We start from the raw sequence: 22,298 nt of genomic DNA, 5'->3' as shown, positions 1-22,298 counted from the left end.
ATCATGAAACAATTAATTTCAAAGTGCCAACAACAAAGTTTTGCAAAATGAGAAGCTACTCTACTTTTACCTCATGGGAATACTATAGTTCCAAAAACCTTTTAAATAAGCTAAGAACATACGATTTTGGCTTTATGCGTAATGCGGGAGTAGAAAATAAAACTACAGCCCTGAACAATATTCTTACTGAAGTAATGCAAGCACTGACATATGTGAAGAGAACAAAAATACAACTGAGAAATAAGTGGTATGACCGTGAGCTTACAGCTCTCCATAAAAGAAAACTTGAGCTATATAATATTCCACAGAAACAGGATACTGGTATGAATACAATGTATTAAAGAAAATATACAAAAGTACTATTATGTATAAGAAGAAGATGTATATGGAAGGCAGAGTTCACAGCAATAACGGAAACATGAAGCGGATGTGGAAGTGTCTGAAAGACCTCGCAGAGCTTACAGATAACAAAAAACATATCACTAAGATAGTAATACATGGCGAATGCCTCGATAATGAGTATCATATAGCTAATGCCCTAAACAATTTTTTTGTACAGAGCATAGTCGAAATTAGTGATAGTATCGAAGAAATGCCTACTGCATCCGAACTACCATCTGTGAGAAATATGCCGACTGTGCAATGCGGAAAGTACAAGAAGATCTTGACTCTCTATACAACTGGTTGTGCCTTAAAAAATTGAAGTTAAATATAGATAAGACTAAGTTCATGGTATTTTGCAAAAACCAGAACATCATACGTAATAACGATTTAAACAATTTAACCCTGAAGATAAAAAACAATTTAATTCAAAGAGTAAATGAAATGAAGTACTTAGGAGTTTTAATTGATGATAACCTGAATTTTGAAGAACATATTGTAACGAATTTACTTGCAATCCTCTTATGTAATAATGCAAAATGGTCTTTATTAAAGTACTTGACAATAACACTCAAACTGTGCAACGAATAGCTTGCTTAATAACCAAACTGATTGATAGCTCAAATGAAACTCTACTAGTCAAAATAATAATGCTCTTGCTCGCTAAATAGCGTCTTAATCGAAATCTCAAATCAAACTGACTTCCAGCGCCTCTACAATTGCAGCCTTTTATACTCTTTGATTTCAACCTTCGCATCTTCTAGGCGCTTCCAGAATCTACTAGTCCAGCAGCTCTCAAACTTCTCAGCTGTAACTACAATTGCACAATTTTATAGTTTTTCTCATTGCATACTTATAGTAGTATCTCAGATATATGCATGTGTTTGTGCATTGACTCTCCGCTGCTCGTATACGTACATGGTACATATGTGTAAACGCAATTATTGTTTCGTTTATGTAGATACATAATGATTGATCTATGGATGTGAATTCACGTCACTGCTTAGCATCGCTTAGAGATGGCAGCACTCCTTAGTTTTATTTATTTATTTATTTATTTAGTTTTGCTAATATTCGTAACACTGCCCTCCACCTAAGTCTGATCGTCCCGATTAGACAAATCTTCCGATCTAAACGTTGCCAGCCTTTCCAAATGGACCACTTGCATTTTGGTTCGTGGTTTACCAATGGTTTGTATGCGGTACACTACATTGTTGATCCGTTTTACAACTTTGTATAGGCCTTCCCAATTACACTGCAATTTCGGGGACAAACCTTTTTTACTTTGTGGGTTGTATAACAGCACCAGATCTCCTTCCTGAAAACCTTCTGAATTAATTGCTTTATCGTATCTGGCTTTGATCTTGTCACTCATAATCTTTGTTCGTTGCCTTATCAGATCATGTATTTCTCTTAGCTCTTCTTCCAAATCACTAGTGGATTTCTTGACATTTCTCTTCGCATTGGCATCTATCCCAAACTTCAAATCAGCTGGCAGTCTAAGGTTATTGCCAAAAATTTTTTTTGCAGGGGTTTGGCCCGTTGTCTCATGCACTGCTGATCGGTGGCCATCAAGAATAATGCTATGCGGGTATCCCACTCTTTATGGTACTTGTCTACTACTTTCCTTAAGTGCTCCTCCAATGTTCTATTGAATCGTTCTACCATACCATCGGATTGAGGATGCAATGCAGTTGTTCGTGTTTTTCGAATGCCCAATGATTTACACATTTCCTGGAACACAGCTGATTCGAAATTCCTGCCTTGGTCAGAATGTAACTCCATTGGTATACCATAACTTGCAACCCAATTGGTTACAAACACTTCTGCTGCCGTTTTCGCTTCTTGATTTGGGATTGGGTATACCTCTGGCCATTTGCTTCCATAACTACCAGTACATATTTGTTTCCGACGTTGCTAGTAGGAAATGGACCGGCGACATCCATAGCGATCCTTTCAAATGGCGCACCTGAGTTATATTGCTTCATCTGGCCATGACTTCGGGTTCTGAGCCCTTTCGCTCTGCTGCAAACCTCGCAGTTCGCAATCCACTCAGTGACCGACTGACGGCAACTAACCCAACATAATCTCAGTTTAATCTTCTCGAGCGTCTTCGTGATTCCAAGATGACCTCCGCTTGGACCATTATGCAGCTCGCTGAGCACGTCAGGAATCCTCTTTCTGGGAACAACTATCAGTTTCTTCTTGCATTTACCATCCTCACTCTCCCATACTCGATGAAGGCAACCGGATATCAATTCTAAATTGTTCCACTGTGCCCAATATGACTTCGAAATGGGACCCTCTGCTGACATCTCTTCTCTGTTTGGTCTTTCGTTTCGTTCGAGCCCTTGCATAACACGTGACAGATCTGTATCTTCTATCTGACACTTTCTTAGCTGTTCCTTGTCCCATTCATCTGTACATGTTATAGTCATTAGCCGGACATCTATAATGTCTTCTTTAGCCTCGGCTTTTGAACAGTGCTTGCATACCAAACTACATGGTCTTCGTGACATTGCATCGGCATTTCCATGGGTACTACCTTTTCGATGCTCAATGGAAAAGTCATAGCTTTGTAGTCGCTCAATCCACCGTGCCAATTGTCCTTCCAGATTACGGAACTGCAGAAGCCATTTTAAAGCTGCGTGATCTGTCCAACACGGAATCGCTGGCCGTAGAGGTATTTGTGAAAATGTTTAATGCACTCTACCAATGCCAACAGCTCTCTCCGCGTAACGCAGTAGTTCCTCTCTGGTTTTCTAATCGAACGGCTGTAATATGCAACTACCTTCTCCTGTCCATCGACCAGTTGTGATAAAACGCCTCCTATAGCATATCCACTCGCATCTGTGTCTAGAATAAATGTTGCTCCTGGAATCGGTTTGCCAACATTGGGGCAGTGCACAAACGCTCCTTCAATGTTTGGAAAGCCACTTCTTGCTCTTTCTTCCATTCAAAAGCTTTATTTTTTCTTGTAAGCTCATGGGGGCTATGGGCTACGCTGGAAAAATTTGGTACAAATCGGCGGTAATATGTGCACAGCCCAAGGAAACTTCTTAATTCATGTAGGTTCTGTGGTCTTGGCCAATCCTTTACAGCCTCTATCTTTTCGTTCGCAGTGCAGATGCCCTCTGTCGTTACCTTGTGACCCAAATAATTTACTTCCTTTTTAAACAGCGCACACTTTTTGGGACTTAACTTCAGACCCGCGCCAGCTATTCTTTGGAAAACTTCCTCCAAGTTCTTAAGATGTTCATCAAAATTTTTGCCCAATACGATGATGTACACCAGGTACACCAAGCATGTTTTCCAATGCAGTCCTTTCAGTACCTGGTCCATGAGTCTCTCAAAAGCCCAAAAGGCATCACTGTAAATTGCCAAAGACCATCACCGACACTGAAGGCTGTTTTCTCTTTATCTTCCTCCTTCACCTCCACTTGCCAGTAGCCGCTTTTCAAGTCCAGCGTGGAAAACCATTTCGTACCAGATAGCGAGTCCAGAGTGTCGTCTATTCTTGGCAATGGGTAGCTATCCTTTTTCGTTACGTCATTCAAATTCCGGTAGTCCACGCAAAACCTCATTTTTCCATCCTTCTTCTTTACAAGTACTACCGGTGAGCTCCAGGGACTAGCTGATGGTTCGATGACGCCCCTGTCGCTCATTTCTTGTATAATTTGATTCACAACTTCTCGCTTCGCCAGTGGAACACTACGTGGAGCTTGACGTATCGGCCTCGCGTCTCCAGTGTCGATTTGATGTTTCACAACATTGGTGCGGCCTGGTTTGGAACCATCCTGGTCAAATATGTTTGCGTACTTTAGGAGAAGTTGCTTTGCCTTACTCTGATAATCTTCCTCTAGCCCCTTCGTTCATGCCGTGATGTCATTTGAAAGATCAGTATTACTAGATGAAACGTGTTCCTGGAGCTGTTCACAGTTAATAATTAATTCAGCCTCTTGGTATCTCCCCAAAGGAGCTATGGTCAGTTTGAGTGGTGACTTGAACTCATTGAGTACTCTTACTGGAATACGTCCATCTTGTTTTGTCATAGCCAGGGTTTTTCCTACAAGTATGTTCAGTACTGATTTGTTTGCTGCTTCGACAACCCACAATGTGTTTGTCCCACAATCTCCTTCAACCTTTGCCCAGATGACTGCCTCGGATTTTGGTGGTATTTGCTGACTCTCTTCCACCAGCACTCGTTTACTGCTGTAGCCTCTCTCGTAGCCGAAATTGAGTGGTACATCCATGTTTTTATATCGCATTGTCTTGCTTTGCATGTCGATCTTGATGCCCTGGTCGATTAAGAACTCCACTCCAATTATGATTTCATCAACAATGAAATTGTGTACTACCGTGACGTCCCCAATTGCGATTTCACATGATACTTCTCCTAGAACCGTGCTGTCTTCTCCAGTGGCTGTACGAATTATTGCTCCATGCAATGATCTTATCTTCTTGTTGATTAAATCCGCTCGAATGATGGAATGGGATGCACCCGTATCTACAGTCAGTAAACGTTCCTGTCCATCCACATGCCCTCCGACAGTAAGATTGCTTGACCTTCTTCCAATTTGTGAGATAGAGATTATGGGGCATTCAATTGAGGGAGTCAGCTGTCGCCCCTTGCTGCTGACTCGCTTTAGTTTAACGATTGATTTGTCTTGGAGATTTGCTCATCTCTTTCTGCTCTGCGTTTACGACCACCCACATTGTTGGAACTGTTAGGGTTGGTGTTGCAATAACGAGCAATATGCCCTGGCTTTCCACACTTAAAGCATTTGGCTGCCTCATTATTCTTCTGTTGCGTACCCTTCAATGCTTCCATAATTGCGTCTACCCAGTCTGGCTTTTCCACTTCCACGCGATGAGCTTTGTACGCTGGCTTACTCAAAAGTGAGGCTGTTTCCTGACGCAAATGTTAGTTTTGGATTCGCATATGTAGCCCGCTTCGTTTCCACATCTCGTATGCCATTTATGAAGCTCTGGATTTTTACCCTTTCAGTGTATTCCACGGGTGCGTCCGCATTTGCAAGATGAGCCAATCTTTCAATATCTGAAGCAAACTCCTGCAATGTCTCATTTGCTTTTTGGTAGCGGTTTTGCAACTCAATTTGTAATATCTGTTTCCTATGCTCGCTTCCGTAACGTCTCTCTAAAGCGCTCATCAATGTTTCGGAGTTGTTCCGCTCGTACTATGGGATGGTCTGTAAGATTTCCGCAGCTGGTCCTTTTAAAGCTACGAACAATGCAGCAACTTTATCTTCAGCATTGCAGTTGTTTACTGTTGCGGTCTTCTCAAATTGTAGCTTAAAGACTTGGAAAGGAACAGAACCGTCAAAGGATGGTGTTTTTACCTTTGGATTACTCGTTGAAACTGCTGGGCGATTTATTTGCAACTTCTGTATACGACCTTTCAAAGCTTCTATCTCGGCATCCATTTTGTCCTCGAGCTGCACAATTTTTGTATTCTGTGCATCTAACTGCGAAGACATTTGTGCCACCTGCAATGATAAGCGCTCCTCTTGTGCTTCCATCTTGGATGTAATCTGTGTCGACATTTCTGAAATACGCGTTTCTTGTGCTTCAATCTTCGATGTTATTTCTGACGACATTTCTGCAATACGTGTCTTCTGTTCTTCCATCTTGGATGTTATACGGTTCTCCTGGGATTCTAGCTGAGATGACATGTTGGTGGATATTTGTGATGACATTTCTGTTATACGTGCCTCTTGCGCTTCCAGTTGGGATGCCAATTGCGACGAAATTGATGCTACTGTAGATGTTTGTGCAGATATTGCAGCCAATATCATGTTCAAGTCTGTGCTGGTAACCGTCTGCGATGTTTCGTTTTTCTCTTAAATTTTTGTTGTTGTCTCTTCGACATCAAGATGAAAGACATACTCTTCCACGTTAATCCCTTCTGCTTCCATTGCCTCTCGTAGTCGTGCCTGAAGTTCAAGTTTAACGCCGCTTGTATTCAATCCACGGCTCCCCAACTCCTTCTTCAGTTGCTGGATCTTCAATTCACTGAACTTTGCCATGTCCTTGTTGTCCTTTGAAATTTATTCAACAATTCCTCTTCTGACACCAATTGTAACGAATTTACTTGCAATCCTCTTATTTGCCCTTTTGCTAAGTTCGAATCACTAAACTGTTGAATAAATAACTCCACTATGTAATAATGCAAAATTGCCTTTATTAAAGTACTTCACAATAACACTCAAACTGTGCAACGAATAGCTTGCTTAATAACCAAACTGATTGATAGCTCAAATGAAACTCTACTAGTCAAAATAGTACTGCTCTTGCTCGCTATAGCGTCTTAATCGAAATCTTAAATCAAACTGAATTCCAGCGCCTCTACAATTGCCGGCTTTTATACTCTTTGATTTCAACCTTCGCATCTTCTAGGCGCTTCCAGAATCCACTAGTCCAGCAGCTCTCAAACTTCTCAGCTGCAACTACAATTGCACAATCTTATATGTAGTTTTTCTCATTGCATACTTATAGCAGTATTTCAGATATATGCATGTGTTTGTGCATTGACTCTCCGCTGCTCGCATACGAACATGGTACATATGAGTAGACGCAATTATTGTTTCGTTTATGTAGATACGTCATGGTACAATAACCAGGTAAATGCATCAGAGTTGCATTTTACATGTTTTTTCATTCGAAGGTGGTCATAAAATGCCAAACTTTGTTTATGTTTACATTTTTTGTTTATATACGTTTGATGTGAAAATTTCTTACTATGCAGTGGTCTTTAGATGTTTTGCAAATGTTTGAAAGAAAAGAAAAAAGAATTTACTTGTGTTTTGTGTATATTTAAATATGGGAAAGTGTTGTTTGTGCAATATTAAAAGGGAGAAAGCGGGTGTGAAGCTTTTCACAGTCCCGCAAGATCCAAGGAAGAGGAAAACTTGGGAAAAAGCTTGTGGCGTTAAGTTTCCACAAAATGGCTTCAGTTGCTCGCTCCATTTCAAGCCTCTGACCTTATTGTGGGAGCGCAGAGAGTAAATTTGATGCCCAACTCCACTCCGTCGCTATATTTACCGGCTTTTATGTAAGTATTCACTTTCACGATTGGTGCAAGATAAAAAATTAAATATAATCTTATTTATGACTTAGGAGTACTAATCAAGAGTTTGTTAAAAACTAAAGTTGTCTCGTCGTCCCCAACCGTAATTCCTACGGTGATCTACCAAAATTTCGGACAATACTTTCGCCGCTACAAAGGAACCTTTCATCTCTAACATGAAAGAAAAGTAAGATAATATATGCAAGTTATTTGATAAAGTTCCTTCTACATGTTTGTTTTTTTTTTGTTTAAGTGACACCTTTGGAGCGAAAAGCCAATACTTGGCACGGAAAAACTGCAGCACACAAACGGATATACATGATGTTCAACAAATAAGTTGTGAAACCCAGACGCAGTAAGTTTCCGTAGTTTATTCACTTTACATTTTAGTCTTCCTAATACCTCATATAAATTTAAATTATTTAGCGAAATATTACTCCAGTGCGCAATGGAGTCAGAAATTACCCGCTTGAGGGTGGAAAATCTTAAGCTACGTGAGGAGAATGAAGAATTAAAAAGAAATATTGCCAACACCGCCTTCGTAATGTCTGCCGTGGAGTCTGTTTTTACAAAAGGACAGATGCAGAAGATGTTGGTACGTGGTAAGTGTTTTCCGTTACCTTGTATTGTATATATACTAATTCGCATGCGTAGAACTTAGGAGTAAAGTACCATAACTTTTATTTGTGCATAGGACCTGGGGATTGGGCTTAAAACCATTTATGTATTCAACATTACAAATTAAAACAAAATAGTTCCCAGCCAGTATTTTTTGAAAGTTTTGATCAAAAAATATTTAAATATCATACCCCAAGATGATTAAAAACGTTCAAATTTAAAAGCATTTTCTGTTCGAAAATTAACGTATCGTCGAGAGAAAAATGTACCATAAATGTGATTATTCTTGAATAATAATTTATGATTCCTATTTCGAAACGCTTTTTATTAATATTTGATATCACTGTAAAATTGAGCTTTAATAGTTTTGGAGTAATATTAGACTGCTTTTCACAATCATTTTCTGATCATATTCGTGAATATATTTCAATCGTTTTGGTTGAGATTTTTGAATCATTTTTGAATGCCATTATAATGCATTTATTCTTCATATCTCATTCAAAATAGGATACCACATAATAATCTTATTTCATCAGGGAATAAAGCATGCGAAAGTGAGCTATTCGAACCACAGCTAACTCGCAAACAAACTTGACCGATATACACCTGCGACTACAACATCCAACATCAGCATTATCGTCTGCATCTTAAAATACGGATACGTTACGGGATGTTGAAGCCGTATCCAGGTATGTCAAGATAGTTTCACTTACCTGGGGTTCAAATAGCTCACAACCTATGTATTGTCCAATCATTATGTATGGGAAGCTGAAGGAGAGAAATGGTTGGGAAAATCTTCGTTCAAGAGCAGCATTATATTATTTTGTATTTTTTTATATATATTTTCTTAGCTTAATGAAAAAATATGTGTATGCGAAAAAATAAGATTTTTAATGAAAAGTAAAATTTCAATAAGTATAAAATTCATTATTCAGTCAACAAATATATTCATAAAAGATTCAGAAAGCTGAATGAAAAATGATTATAAATTTTTGATCACCTAAAGTAAACACATTTGATTCAAATATGATTCCAAAATGTGATTGAAAAACTATATTCAGTTTTTAATCATCAAAGGTAAGCATATTTGATTATTCTTTTTGTTGGGTTGATGGTGAATGAGGACAAAACGAAGTACCTGCTGTCATCCAGCAAAGAGACAGCGCATACCCGCCTTGGCAACCACGCTACTGTTGGCAGCCATAATTTCGAAATAGTAAAGCACTTCGTTTATTTGGGAACCAGCATCAACACTAGCAACAACATCAGGTGCCGCATCTTTTTCCGAATACGGCATTTGAATAACCGCTTAAAGGTATAGAAAGCAAAATCGCGAGTAATGCGAAACAAAAAAATGAGTAAAGTAACTCTATAATCTGGTAAAAGAAAGATTTAAAATTATTTTACTCAAACAAAAATTATATCTTTATTGCAGCACAACCCTGACGATACGAAAAACGGCCCTTATCAGGGCCACCACTAATCACCAAAGAGATAAAATTGCTAATAAATTATACCTACACAAAACGGCCCTTATCAGGGCCACCAGTAATCAAAAAAGAGAAAAAATTGCTAATAAATTATACCTACGCAAAACGCCCCTTATCAGGGCCACCAAGAGAAAAATTTGCTAGACAACTATGTTTTACATATTATAAATTTTCTTTTGGATTATTTATATCCTCCATATTATTAAAATAATGGTTATTTTCAGGGCAATACATAGAAAAAAGGGGATGACAAGAAAACAAAACCGGAGTATAACCGATACGGAAACACTCCAAACCGAACTTTTGCCATAGCAGGTACCGATACTAGATCCAGCCTAAAACCGAAATTGATACAAAAGCCTCCTGGTTGTTAGAGCAAAGACGAATTTCATTTGTTTTGAAAATTTCATATTTCGCAGTTTTTTGAAACATTTTACGAATTAATACATTAAAAATTCTTTCTGTGAAATGAAATTGTGATATTTTAAATTTATTGTGAAATCAAAAAGTATGTAAACATATTAATAATAAATATCAATCTAATGTTTACACGGAAATGAGTTTTAGTCTCAGAAAAACATTTTGTGAGGAAGCTCCAAATTGATTACACAAACAAAAAATAATTGAAAGAAAAACATGCCCTCCTACATAGTAAGCTTGCATTTTCATTAATCTTCATACTACATGCATATTATACATATGTATGTACATATTTTTGTTGCATTAAAATTATTTATTTATTTATAAAATACATCGAACAATTTGTTAAATATCTTTCATTTAACATTCATATATATACTAAAATAATTAAATGATAAATTTTTTAAGAAGTAATCCCTAAAATATCAAGAAACTAAAAATAATAAGCGTGTATATAATCTTCCAAATGCTTCACGTTGCCCCATTGCAGCATATAGACCCGGTAACAAGCACCATTTACTATAATTCAACGCATTTATATTAATGAATAATAAAATTAGATACAGGCATACATATACATACAAACATATTGTATAGACAATAATATATGTATACATACATAGTAGCATTAAAAATTCGAGTTTTTGAAAAGTAAATTCAGCGTTTACATTTGAGACATTTAAAATAAACATTTTGTACTATTTAAATTTTTTTATATAAGTGGGTCGATAAATAGTCCATTTTTGCTTGGCGAAATAAAGTTTAACGTTCCAATTAGGCCATCAAGACATTTTCTTTAAATTTTTGTAGCTACATGCAGATCGAGTTATGAAATGCATAAACCACTTTTGGAGCCTGTGACTCGTTTCTCAGTATTAAAAAATGCCATTTAACTACATTAAATTTGTAATTTGAAATGAAGCAAAGAACGCTAAACCGTGGAAATACTGTTTAACCCTCTATTTTAAATATGAAAGTACTAGTTATTGGAAACTTGTTTGCAAAGTTGTGATTTGATCATTGTCTTTATATGTACATATTTACTCAAATTTATTCTGTATAAATTTTATTATGTATAAATTTTATTCTGTATAAATTTTGTCTACTATTAATTTCCTCTATTTTTGTCAATTTCATAAATTCACGTGTGCCCCCTACTGGGCAAACAGCTCCCTCATGAGTACTTTGAGCGAGGTCGTTTGGAGATACTTACAAGAATTCATTTACAACATTTTAAACTTCTGCTTACTTCTAAGTTTTGAATTCGAAATTATCAAGCGTTTAATTAAATACTGTTTAATATTATTTTGAAATTGATGACTGCATATGTTATTTATATCGTCCATTATATCTTTAAATTTTCTGTATAATTGTTTAATTTGTAGACTGATAAATAAAATTAAATAAATTAAATAAATAAGATGTGCGACTTAAAAATTTAAACTTTTTTCTACTTAAGACTATTTTGCATAGACATATATTATGTGGGTATTAACAACAAAAAGGATTCAAATAATACAATAAGGCGGCTCATTGCTGATCTTCTACATCCATATCTGCATCCATTGTATTTAATCTTCTAAACACGTAACAGCTTCGTTATACGAAAAATTGTACTTATCCTTGAATATGTGAACCAGCCACCCAGGCATTAAGGCATTGGCAAATAGCGTAGAGTACTGTAAATATAAAAAAGGTTAAACGTTTTATGTACGAAGTAAAGATGGCTCAAGCTTATTAAAACTGGCAATTGGAAGAACGAATCCCTGGAAAAGGATCCATGGCAGTTATATTGAAAAGTTCTGAGAAGACTGATGGGGAATTGAATCGGATCCTATAACTATATGGATCTAAGTATATGACGCCTTTCTGCTTTATCTCCATTTTAAGTGGCACTATTAACTCATACAAATATTTTTTGGGAACAGTTAAGCTAGTTCAGAGTAGTTTGTTCCTGAAGTTGTTTTTATTGCAACTTAAAAAGCACTCCCAAGAATTAGAGGTGTAGGTAACCTATGATCTAGCCGATGCTTAAAAACCTAGGGAAAGAGGGTTTCAAATATTTAGCACATGACTTCAACCTGTCTCTTTCCACCTTTGTCACGCCCGAAAAATGGAAATGGCCAAGGTGGTCCCGTTACTAAAGCCTGGGAAACCAGCTAACAAAGGAGAGTCATATCGCCCGATATCACTCCTGTCGCCAGTAGCCAAGACGCTTGAAGCCATTTTGCTCCCCTACCTCAAAGCCAATTTGCAGCTAGCCTGTCATCAGCATGGTTTCAGAAAACTCCATAGCACCACCACCGCGCTAAATGCCATTGGCACCCAGATAAATTGCGGTTTAAATCAAAAAACCCACCATAGAACAGTACTCGTTGTGCTAGACCTATCAAAAGCTTTTGATGCGGTCAACCATGGCACGTTACTGCAAGAACTGGAAGGGTCTTCCCCCATGTCTTAAAAGGTGGACCGAAAATAATCTGGGTGGTCGGCAGGCATCGGTGCAATTTAGAAACGAAACATCAAAACCAAGAAGAATTAAACAAGGGGTACCACAGGGTGGTGTCCCATCCCCACTTTTGTTTAATTTCTACATATCTAAGCTACCTTCGCCACCAGAAGGAGTTACCATCGTTTCCTAGGCCGATGACTGCACAATAATGGCCACAGGCCCTGGCCCACAGATCGATGAGCTTTGCAACAGAATAAACGGATACCTTCCTGATCTCTCCAGTTTTTTCGCCTCGCGAAATCTGACATTATCACCGACTAAATCCTCCGCGACCTTATTTACAACATGGATGTCCAAAATGTCGACCATTTTGAACATACACGTCGATGGCACTACGCTAACGACTGTCCTACACCCCAAAATTTGGGGTGTGACGTTTGATCATGATCTACATTTTGGTGAGCATGCAGCCGCAATTGTACCGAAAATCCAGAGCCGTAATAAAATCCTCAAATCCCTTGCTGGCAGTACTTGGGGAAAAGATAAAGAAACCCTCATTACCACATACAAAGCAATTGGCCAGCCGATTGCATGCTACGCGTCCCCTATATGGTCGCCAAGCCTAAAAACTACTCACTGGAAGAAGCTACAGGTCTGCCATAATACTGCTCTCAGAACCGCTGTCTTCTTATGTCCCCAGAACACCCACTCCCCATCAGGGAGAGCAATGAGATGCTAACCAAACAGTACTTGTTGAATACCCAGAAACCTGAGCATCCCAACAGACATCTGATTGATGAGCCAACACAGCCTAGGAGCTTAAGGAGTCATCTCCGTAAGCATTATGAGGAAATACGGCGCATGAGAATTCAGCCGTTTGAAGCAAAAAAACACAAGCAGGTCCTCAGTGAACTCCACAAATAGGCGTCGGACCTCTATGCCAGGAATTGCCCGGTGAATCCAGTACTCAACGAACAGTACCCAAAACTTGCGGAAGAGGAATGCACACTCCCTAGGGAAACGCGAGTCACTCTAGCTCGACTTCGTTCTGGATACTGTAACAGACTAAACTCCTACCTATCCAGAATCAACCCCGACATACAAAATTTATGCTCTGCTTGCAATGTGTCCCCACATGACACCAGCCATCTCTTTAATTGTAATGTGGAACCAACACCTCTAACACCCCTTTCATTATAGTCCATTCCTGTTGAAACCGCAAGTTTCCCTGGACTCCCGTTAGACGATATTGATGACAATTTGTGATCGGTCGCTCCTATTAGGTGGGGCGAAGCACTGCTACAACAACAACAACAAGCCATCGAATATTCTAAATCATCTAAAGCAGTAGGCCCGTCCCTGAGTGCCTCACAAATTGAAACTGGCGAGGGTGGTACCGCTATTAAAGCTTGGGAAACCAGCTAACGTAGGAGTTTCATATCGTCCGAACTCTCTCCTATCGCCAGTAGTAATTTCACCATAAGCCTGCGATTTGCCAATCATCAGCATGGCTTTCGAAAATTGCTTACCACCACTGCTCTAAATGACATCAACACACAAATAAATTGCGAAATGGACCCAGACCCCATTATAAAATAGTATTCGTAGCGCTAGACTTATCAAGACCTTTGACACGTCAACCACAGAACGTTGGCTCTAGACTTTGAAGTGTCTATTCAATCTAAAAGGTGGACTGCAAATTATCTGTGTGGTCGGCGGGCATCGGTGCAGTTCAGGAACGTAACATCAAAACCTGGAAGTATTAAACCAAATCCACGACGGTCTTGTTTACAACGTGTATGCGGCAAATTTCGGTAATATTGCACACCCATGTCGATGGCATTACGTTACCAACTGACCTACACACAATAATACTGGGTGTGACGTTGGATCAGGACCTACAACCTTAACAAATTCTCAAGTACCTTGCCGGCAGCAAAAGTGTTTATCGCTACAACAACTAAAATCACCAACAATCTTTTCAATTACAATGTGGAACCAACGCCTTTTACACCCTTATCTCTTAGCATATTTCCTCTAAGTCCCAGTTTTCCGTAAAAGGATATGGATGTGTGAGTGATTGCAACTTTTGGATTGGGTGAAGCACTGCTACAACCACAATAAATTTAGTGGTGTTATGGATACAGGAGTCCTTTCCGGATATGAATTCGCTAAGCTCAGGTACGAGACCGACTGCCGAGTGAACCCATTTTGCACCCCTCGAATCTTAGGGCATGTGTGTTTTAGTTGCCTTTTACGACTAGAATGTTCTACCATGGGAATGTAGTTAGGCCCTTAGCCCGGTGGTGACCACAAGGTTCGATCAGGGCAATTCAGAACGTTCGCTTGAAATTCGGTGATTCGAAGTCATATCTGACAAAAGACCTAAAATATTAAAAAAGTGAAATCTGGTTGGGGTCTGCCTTTCTTATTTTAATATGATTGGTTTTATAAGGGATCAAAAGACAGATAATTTTTTAAAAAACATTAAACAGGATATACATATTTGGAAGAGCTAATGGTTCGAACTTCAAAAAATCCATTGCCCAGAAAAAGTTTAGTTTGTCGTATAATGAAATATAGATATATTTTACATACCAATAAATTGCCTTTTGTGTTTTTTCATACACTTCGCCAAGTTTGAGCATCATTTTATATTGCTTTATATAGTACATAAGTTCAATAACAAAATAATGATTAATGCCATTATAACCGGTGACTTTTGGCTTTGAGCGCAACTTATGGAAAACTTCATCCAACTTATGTTTATATTTAGAAAAAGTATTTAAAATTCCATCAGCAGACATATCATTCATTGATCTGTTATAAAGCGAAATTCTAAATTTAATATTCATTGGCATAATATGATAAATAATCAAATATATGTACTACTCACAATATTTCAACATGATTTCAACCTTTTTTGGCACTTCTATTAAATCTTTGAATATATTCTCCATATTTTCATTAAATCTCATATGTGCCTTTTCCCTGCGTTCATTATCTGCAATTTCTTCGGTTGTTGGATAAACAATACGTCTACGGCGCCTCTGCTGCTTTAGTTTCTTTGACCTTCGAATATTTACTCGTTTTAGATGCATTTTTCGACGATTTAACTAATTCTTCAGGTTTCTTCTTACTCAGCCATTTACTCATGTATTGCTTCTCTTGCTGACATGTGCGTTCACTTTTCCTTTCTTCACGCTTCCGTTTTTAGGTAATAGTGCAGTTTACGGTACCCACCGAAATTTGGGCCAAAATTTTCGAGTGAGGTATCAAAAGACGCGTATTCACGTCTAGATCAAGAATCCGAAAGCGGAAGTTAACTTTTTTTACCCGTTCAAAAGATTAACGAAAAACCGAAAAAAGACCCGCGGGTCCCTCCGAAACCGGGGTGGGATCCATAGTATTTTTGCGCAGAACACCTTTCTGCGTTGGCGGCCTTCGGCCGCGCTTATAAAAAATAACCCTGGGCTAAGCCATGCCAAGTCCGGGTGTGTAGTATAACCGTGGCTACCGCCACGGTGATGCACAATTTTTTTTGTGGGTACATTACAACAACAACCACATTAAAATCGCCAAATTCAACTGCAAATATTTCCGGACAGAGTTAAAATTTTTCTTTTCCGCCGGATTATTGTTCTCGAGATTAATACGCGTCTTTTGATACCTCACTCGAAAATCTTGGCCCAACTTTAGGGTGGGTACCGTAAACTGCACTGCACTACTACCCGTTTTTATACTGAAGAGCTCGACGATGTTTGCGCCAACCGGTTATTTTGGGTGCCACAAGTTTAGCTGGCGTCGTCTCAACAAAATCATCACTTTCAGAACCAAAATTTACGTACGAGATCTTTTGATCGCTTTTGGTTCTTGAAATTTTCACTCCCAGCGGCGGATACTTCATAACGTATTGGTTTTACAGGCGAACAGTACGAACGGCGTAGTTCTGGATTTCGCCTCGGATTTGGTTTCTGCTTCTTGTTTGTTCTTCTCTCCGCTGCATTTATTAGATTTGTAAATTTTTGGCTTATTAAATCTATATTATCACTTTTTGTAACAACAAAATAAAATAAAATAAATGTAAGGCGCGATAACCTCCGAAGAGATCTAAGGCCGAGCTTCTCTTCCAATTTGCGTCGTGCTCCTCTTGATTTTTCCCTACAAATTTGCCGGACGGGACCTACATGTTTTATGCCGACTCCGAACGGCATCTGCAAGGCAGATGAGTTTTCACTGAGAGCTTTTCATGGCAGAAATACAATCGGAGCGCTTGCCAGACACTGCCGAGGGGCGACCCCGCTTAGAAAAACTTTCTTCTAATTGAAAAATCTTATTTCTAAAATTTTGATGTTGCTTTGCCCGGGAGTTGAACCCAGGGCATACGGTGCGATAGGCGGAGCACGCTACCATCACACCACGGTGGCCGCCAACAAAATACATGTCAGTTTCCTTTTTCCGTCACTTTTGACAGAAAAAATTGAAAGAACGATTGACAGTTTATGGTCAAGCGGCAACAACAAAATACACGGGAGGGTTGCATTTTCACTTATGCTTCTACCTGGTAATTGTACCATGAGATACATACCCTGCAAAAACGCTCCACGTATTTGACTAATCATTTGACGTCATTGTGCGGTCACGCCCCTTATTAAATTTTGGTCACGTTTGTTCAGGCGTCGGTAACTTTTTTACACTTTTTTCCCATTTCGTACCTATTTATGTGATTGTGCATTCCGCTCCCACTTATAGGATGTGAGCATAGCACTGCTCTGCTCACACACGTCACAATGCGCGTCAAAAGGCGGTCAAATTTTCGGTTTTTTCCTTTACATTTTCGAGTCATTTGACAATCAATCTTACTGCGGTTTTACCGTTTATATAACCGCCATATAACTTGAATTTTACCTGCCGATTTACTTTACCTGTAGCAGCCACGAGAATAAAATATGAACCAAAAAAATTTAATTTTCAATATTTATTTTTAATTATAATAACCAAACATAACATATAATATAAACATTTATTTAAAACATGTCATTAGATTTAGTCAATTTTTGCCAAATAAAGAATATATGAGGGGCCTAGATGCAAAACCAGATATTTAGGAGTAGCACCTTAATGGTGCTGTGTTACCGGAGCGTACCGGATCTGTATCCGGCAAAGGACCATCACATCGACAACACTCCCCAACGCCTTCGGGGAGTAACCTTATCGCTACAACAACAACACCAACAACAACAACGACAACAACAACAACAACATAATCCAAGTTAGATAATCTAAACTTAGAGAATTTATGTAGTAATTGCATTTACTTACATGCTTGAATTCAGAAGAAATATATGCATTCTTTGGCAAGCTGGATGTTTTTGTTATCGTATTGCCTGTCAAACCGAATTTTGGCTGATAAGATCGCGATTCTTTTTCTAGTTCACGAAAAACAGTTGCATTGCGGACATCTGGACTCTCTGAACGTTGCTTAAGATTTGACATGAGCGGCGTAGTTGCTGTATTTTTCATGTATGCACCAACCGGACTTACGATATGCGAAAATTGTTTAGGTCCGGTATTTTCTTTGAGACGCATAGCAGTTTGGGGTTTCTTAAATAACTCCATTTTTGGCACTGGTTTCATAGAAATTACAAAACGATTCGTTTTCTGTGCACTTGTTAGTGGTGTACGCTTTGGTTATGCGAATGGAGGTTTAGCTACAAAAAAATTAAGACAAAAAAAAATCAAATTTTATAAGTGTTATTACATTAAGTAAAAAACTTCTAAATCAACTAATAGTAATTAGTTACAACCCAGATCTAAGCGAGTTAACCAGCTTAAAAGCCATCAATAACAAGTGCCAAGAATATATCCGCGGCATACCTGCCGACCAAAATGATTCAAGGGGTTGTGATTGCCAACCTCACCTACCCGTGGCGAATCCTGTACCTAACAATTTGGTGTGAACAATTGGTGCCAGTTAACCCTCTCAAATAATCGGCGCAATTGTACGCCATTGTGTTGGCATTAATTTGGCAAAATGCAAAAGCTTTTCATCCTCCTCCCGTGACCATTCTGTCTTCTTTATGCTAGGATCAAGCCATTCGTACTAGCGTGCCTTACATTGCTTGGCAAATTTGCGATGCAGCAGTTATGCAATACGTGACCACTGGTTTTTGCCATATTTCATTACAGCTGCTTTGAGGATTTCATCCTGAAAGTTATCAATTTAGTTAATAAACGGCCAAGAGTAACCAGTCGCGTCAAATGCTTCCTCAGTGTTTCTCCACACACCACCTTTTATCATAGATCGCGGCATGGTGCTATATAATTGTGAATACCTTCGATGAGCACAAAAATCAAATCAAAAATTTTTGTCGAAATAAACAGCAAAAATCATTGTATATTAAATACTTTGGGAAAATTTTAGAATAGCACCCCCCGAGTTCGGGGTAAAACTTGGTATGAAATGAAAGAGGGAGTTCTCCCGATCACAAATATATATATTTTGAAGTGCGCAAACTTATAATTTAAAGGTTATTTTTAGTTAAAGTTTGCAAATTTAGCAAATTTCTATAGCACTTTAAATTACAATTTACACATCTTTCAAAACCTTAATCCACATACATATCTATATAAATTGGCAACGATAAACTTAAATTGCATTTTTGTATATTTCACATTTCATTTTTGCATTGTTTTTACTTATTATAAATGTTTTTATTAAATCAATCGCGCTTTTGTAACAACATGCACATATATATATTTATATATATATTTTATTGATGACATTACAAAGCTGTGCTGCCACATATATATACGTATACACATATAAAATTTGTATAGAAATTTGCAAATTTTAACACCAAATAACTTTTAAATTATAAGTTTGCGCACTTTAAAATATATATATTTATGATCTGGAGAACCCTCTTAATTTTAAATCTTTCCGGAGATATTCCATTTATTTTTTTTTTTTTTTGTTCAAAGTTCTATGGCCGCCAGGATTAATTGAATCTCTAATAGGCCAGGTTGTATTCCAAATGTGATGTGATTCCAATAGTGTTATTGATTCCAGATTTGCGTTTTAGTTATTGGGTTCCAGGTTATATTCGACTCGTGTGAGGTTTTGTAGTTTATTACAAAAGGTTTTGTATGTACAAATTTGTTTAATGAAACGAAATGACATTTGGTCAATTGACGTTTGTTTAGCGAGCGCATTTTATATGACATGTTGAAGTCATACTGACTGTGTAACCGACGTGCATTGGTTTCTGCTTGGTGGATGGCATACAGGATTACAAACAAAATTTTGTTGTATCCTTTATACAAAACATTATTATATACATATAAGGTACGAAACATATTATTTACATGAAATTTATTAAGCATTGATAGCTAGTCAGGTTAATTAAAATTTAACAGTGGCTTTTTGAAAAAAATATATGAGCTCAGTGATTTTGGCTAAATTGTTTTCACATAGAATATCTTTAAAATTATGATGATTTTTAAATAGATTGAAGGTGTCACGAGTGTTGCTAAGAAGTCTACATACAAAAGTTTGATGAATGTAGTCATCAATATGGCCGCATCTACATCTTTCGGATCTGTTGGCGCCAATTTTAAATAACTAGGACTTGTCATATGTGTGACCTGCCAAGATTCTGTTTAGTCTCTTCAGTTCCGTAGTCGGAAATTTTAATTTGCTGAACCAGCAGTGATTTTTCCTAGTTCTATGTATGTCTGCATATAAGTTTGGATGTTCAATTGAAAATTCCAAAAATTCGTTGTACCAAGTGTCGTATATTTCATTTCGAATAAGTCTAAGACCCTCTTGTATAGTAAGTTTAAAATCTTTGAAGATGTCAGTTTCGGTTGCTTTCTTGGCAATTGTATCAGCTCTTTCATTTCCTGGTATACCCATATAGGTCTAAAAGTTTCGAAATTATTCAGGTCTTTTTCCTTTTTTGGGACTGGAACAATTTTTATTGTTCTCCAGCTGTCTGGTATTTTGTTGGAAAGGAAAATGTCATTTAGTGCTGCTCGAAAATTATTTAAAGTAACATCAGGGAGTGACTTTATCATGCTGTAGGAAATTTTATCCGCTCCAGTAGCGGTGTCCTTTTTCTTTTTCTTAAGAGCATTTTGCAGATCTTCGTATGTTATGATTAAGTTTGGATCTGTGTCTATGGCAATGTTTATTTCTAGTCTGGTAGATATTTGATGAACTTGATTTGTAACATGGTCAGGAAATTTAAATTATTTTCACTGTTCCATGCATTTTTACTATTGGAACTATAATCCCCCCTGATGGCTTTAACGAACTTCCACCCATTTTTATCAATACCGGAGTTCAGTTCTTTAATTTTATTATCAAAATTGACTTTTTTGGCTCGCTTTATTTCTTTTTTCCAACGTTTCCTCGCTTCTGTTAGAGCATGATAGTTTTCAGGATTTGGATATTGTTTGGCTTTTTTAAAAGCAACAATGAGAAACCTATAAATTTTTTCAGTATTGTCATCCCACCAGTTTTTTAGTACTTTGGAATCACTTTTTGTGACAGTAGCATTCTTAATTTCTTCCTGGAATTTGTTTTCAAACATCTCTAAATTTGATTCGCATTCAAGGTTACTTAAGTTTTTTAATAACTTTTTTTTGGACAAAAAGGTGGAAGTGTTTGTTTTGATGTTGTTTATGTCAATAGTTATAGGATAGTGGTGGCTACCCCCAATTCTGATTTTATCCACTGACCATTTAAAAGGGGCATTGAAATTGGAAAAAGCGAGATCGAGTACAGATCCACCTGGTGATCTGTTGTCTTTTTGGAACGTGTAGTCTCCATTATTAAGTATTTGGAAGGTAGATTCCTGAATCAAATTGAAAAGATGCTTTCCTTTGCTGGAGATTAATGTGTCACCCCAGTTGCTATGCCTGGCATTAAAATCTCCGATGAATAGCGTATTTGGGAGCGAGTCAAGAAAATTTAGAGTTCTTTGAATTTCAATGCTGAATTCGGAGGTATTTACACTGGGTGGAAGGTATGCAGTGCATACAGTTAGGTTTGGTTTAAGATTTGTTGTTTGTATAACTAAAATGTCAAAGTTGGTAACAAAATTTATTTTTTTGAATTTTATGGTATTTTTGAGGGCTATTGCGACACCCCCATAACCATCTTCTCTATATTTCTTGATTAAATTGAATCCTATAAGTTTTCTATGAGTGCTTACTCTAGTTAAAAAAATTTCATTAAGGCAAGCTATATCAAAGTTATATTTAGATAAATAAAATTCAATGGCATCTAAATTTGCTTTAAATGATTGGCAGTTTAGTTGTTGGCGGCCACCGTGGTGTGATGGTAGCGTGCTCCGCCTATCACACCGTATGCCCTGGGTTCAACTCCCGGGCAAAGCAACATCAAAATTTTAGAAATAAGATTTTTCAATTAGAAGAAAATTTTTCTAAGCGGGGTCGCCCCTCGGCAGTGTCTGGCAAGCGCTCCGATTGTATTTCTGCCATGAAAAGCTCTCAGTGAAAACTCATCTGCCTTGCAGATGCCGTTCGGAGTCGGCATAAAACATGTAGGTCCCGTCCGGCCAATTTGTAGGGAAAAATCAAGAGGAGCACGACGCAAATTGGAAGAGAAGCTCGGCCTTAGATCTCTTCGGGGGTTAACGCGCCTTACATTTATTTTTTTTTTTTAGTTTAGTTGTAAAATTAACATTAAGGTTTTTTAGAATGTGACAAGGCATTAATTTTTTCCTCGTCCAATTTTATCATCAGTCTGTCATATTTGGATTTGACTTGGAAGAAACTTTCCAAAACCTCCTTGTTATTAATTTAGAGGGAGATTGTTTGG

The 22,298-nt window shown here is 37.8% G+C and overlaps 1 protein-coding gene and 1 long non-coding RNA gene across 6 annotated transcripts; one reads left to right on the top strand and one right to left on the bottom strand.

Annotated features, from left to right (window-relative positions):
• The first annotated feature begins 7,285 nt into the window (after positions 1 to 7,285).
• Positions 7,286 to 9,922, top strand: LOC137241567 (uncharacterized). 3 transcript variants are annotated; one of them, XM_067769142.1, is made up of 5 exons: positions 7,286 to 7,453; positions 7,519 to 7,655; positions 7,722 to 7,823; positions 7,895 to 8,063; positions 9,801 to 9,922. In XM_067769142.1, exons 2-5 carry the CDS (start codon positions 7,645 to 7,647, stop codon positions 9,810 to 9,812), a joined length of 294 nt encoding a protein of 97 aa, XP_067625243.1. In that variant the 5' UTR covers positions 7,286 to 7,453; positions 7,519 to 7,644; the 3' UTR covers positions 9,813 to 9,922. The 3 variants fall into 3 exon arrangements, with proteins under 3 accessions (XP_067625243.1, XP_067625240.1, XP_067625242.1); XM_067769139.1 differs by having other exon boundaries at positions 7,895 to 8,070; XM_067769141.1 differs by lacking the exon at positions 9,801 to 9,922 and adding an exon at positions 8,594 to 8,842.
• A 123-nt stretch (positions 9,923 to 10,045) lies between these two features.
• LOC137241553 (uncharacterized) lies at positions 10,046 to 16,500 on the bottom strand. 3 transcript variants are annotated; one of them, XR_010950007.1, is made up of 4 exons: positions 16,180 to 16,500; positions 15,345 to 15,652; positions 15,047 to 15,268; positions 10,046 to 11,675 (listed from the first exon to the last, which is right to left on the bottom strand). It is a non-coding gene; the product is annotated as an uncharacterized lncRNA (long non-coding RNA). The 3 variants fall into 3 exon arrangements; XR_010950008.1 differs by lacking the exon at positions 16,180 to 16,500 and having other exon boundaries at positions 15,047 to 15,286; positions 15,345 to 16,130; XR_010950006.1 differs by lacking the exon at positions 16,180 to 16,500 and having other exon boundaries at positions 15,345 to 16,125.
• Between the last annotated feature and the right edge of the window lie 5,798 nt (positions 16,501 to 22,298).

This window comes from Eurosta solidaginis, chromosome 1 (assembly GCF_040869045.1).
Source record: "Eurosta solidaginis isolate ZX-2024a chromosome 1, ASM4086904v1, whole genome shotgun sequence".
In the NCBI taxonomy this organism is placed as follows: Eukaryota; Metazoa; Arthropoda; class Insecta; order Diptera; family Tephritidae; genus Eurosta; species Eurosta solidaginis.
Note: the sequence above shows the minus strand (reverse complement) of the source record. Positions and strands in the feature narration are given on the sequence as shown.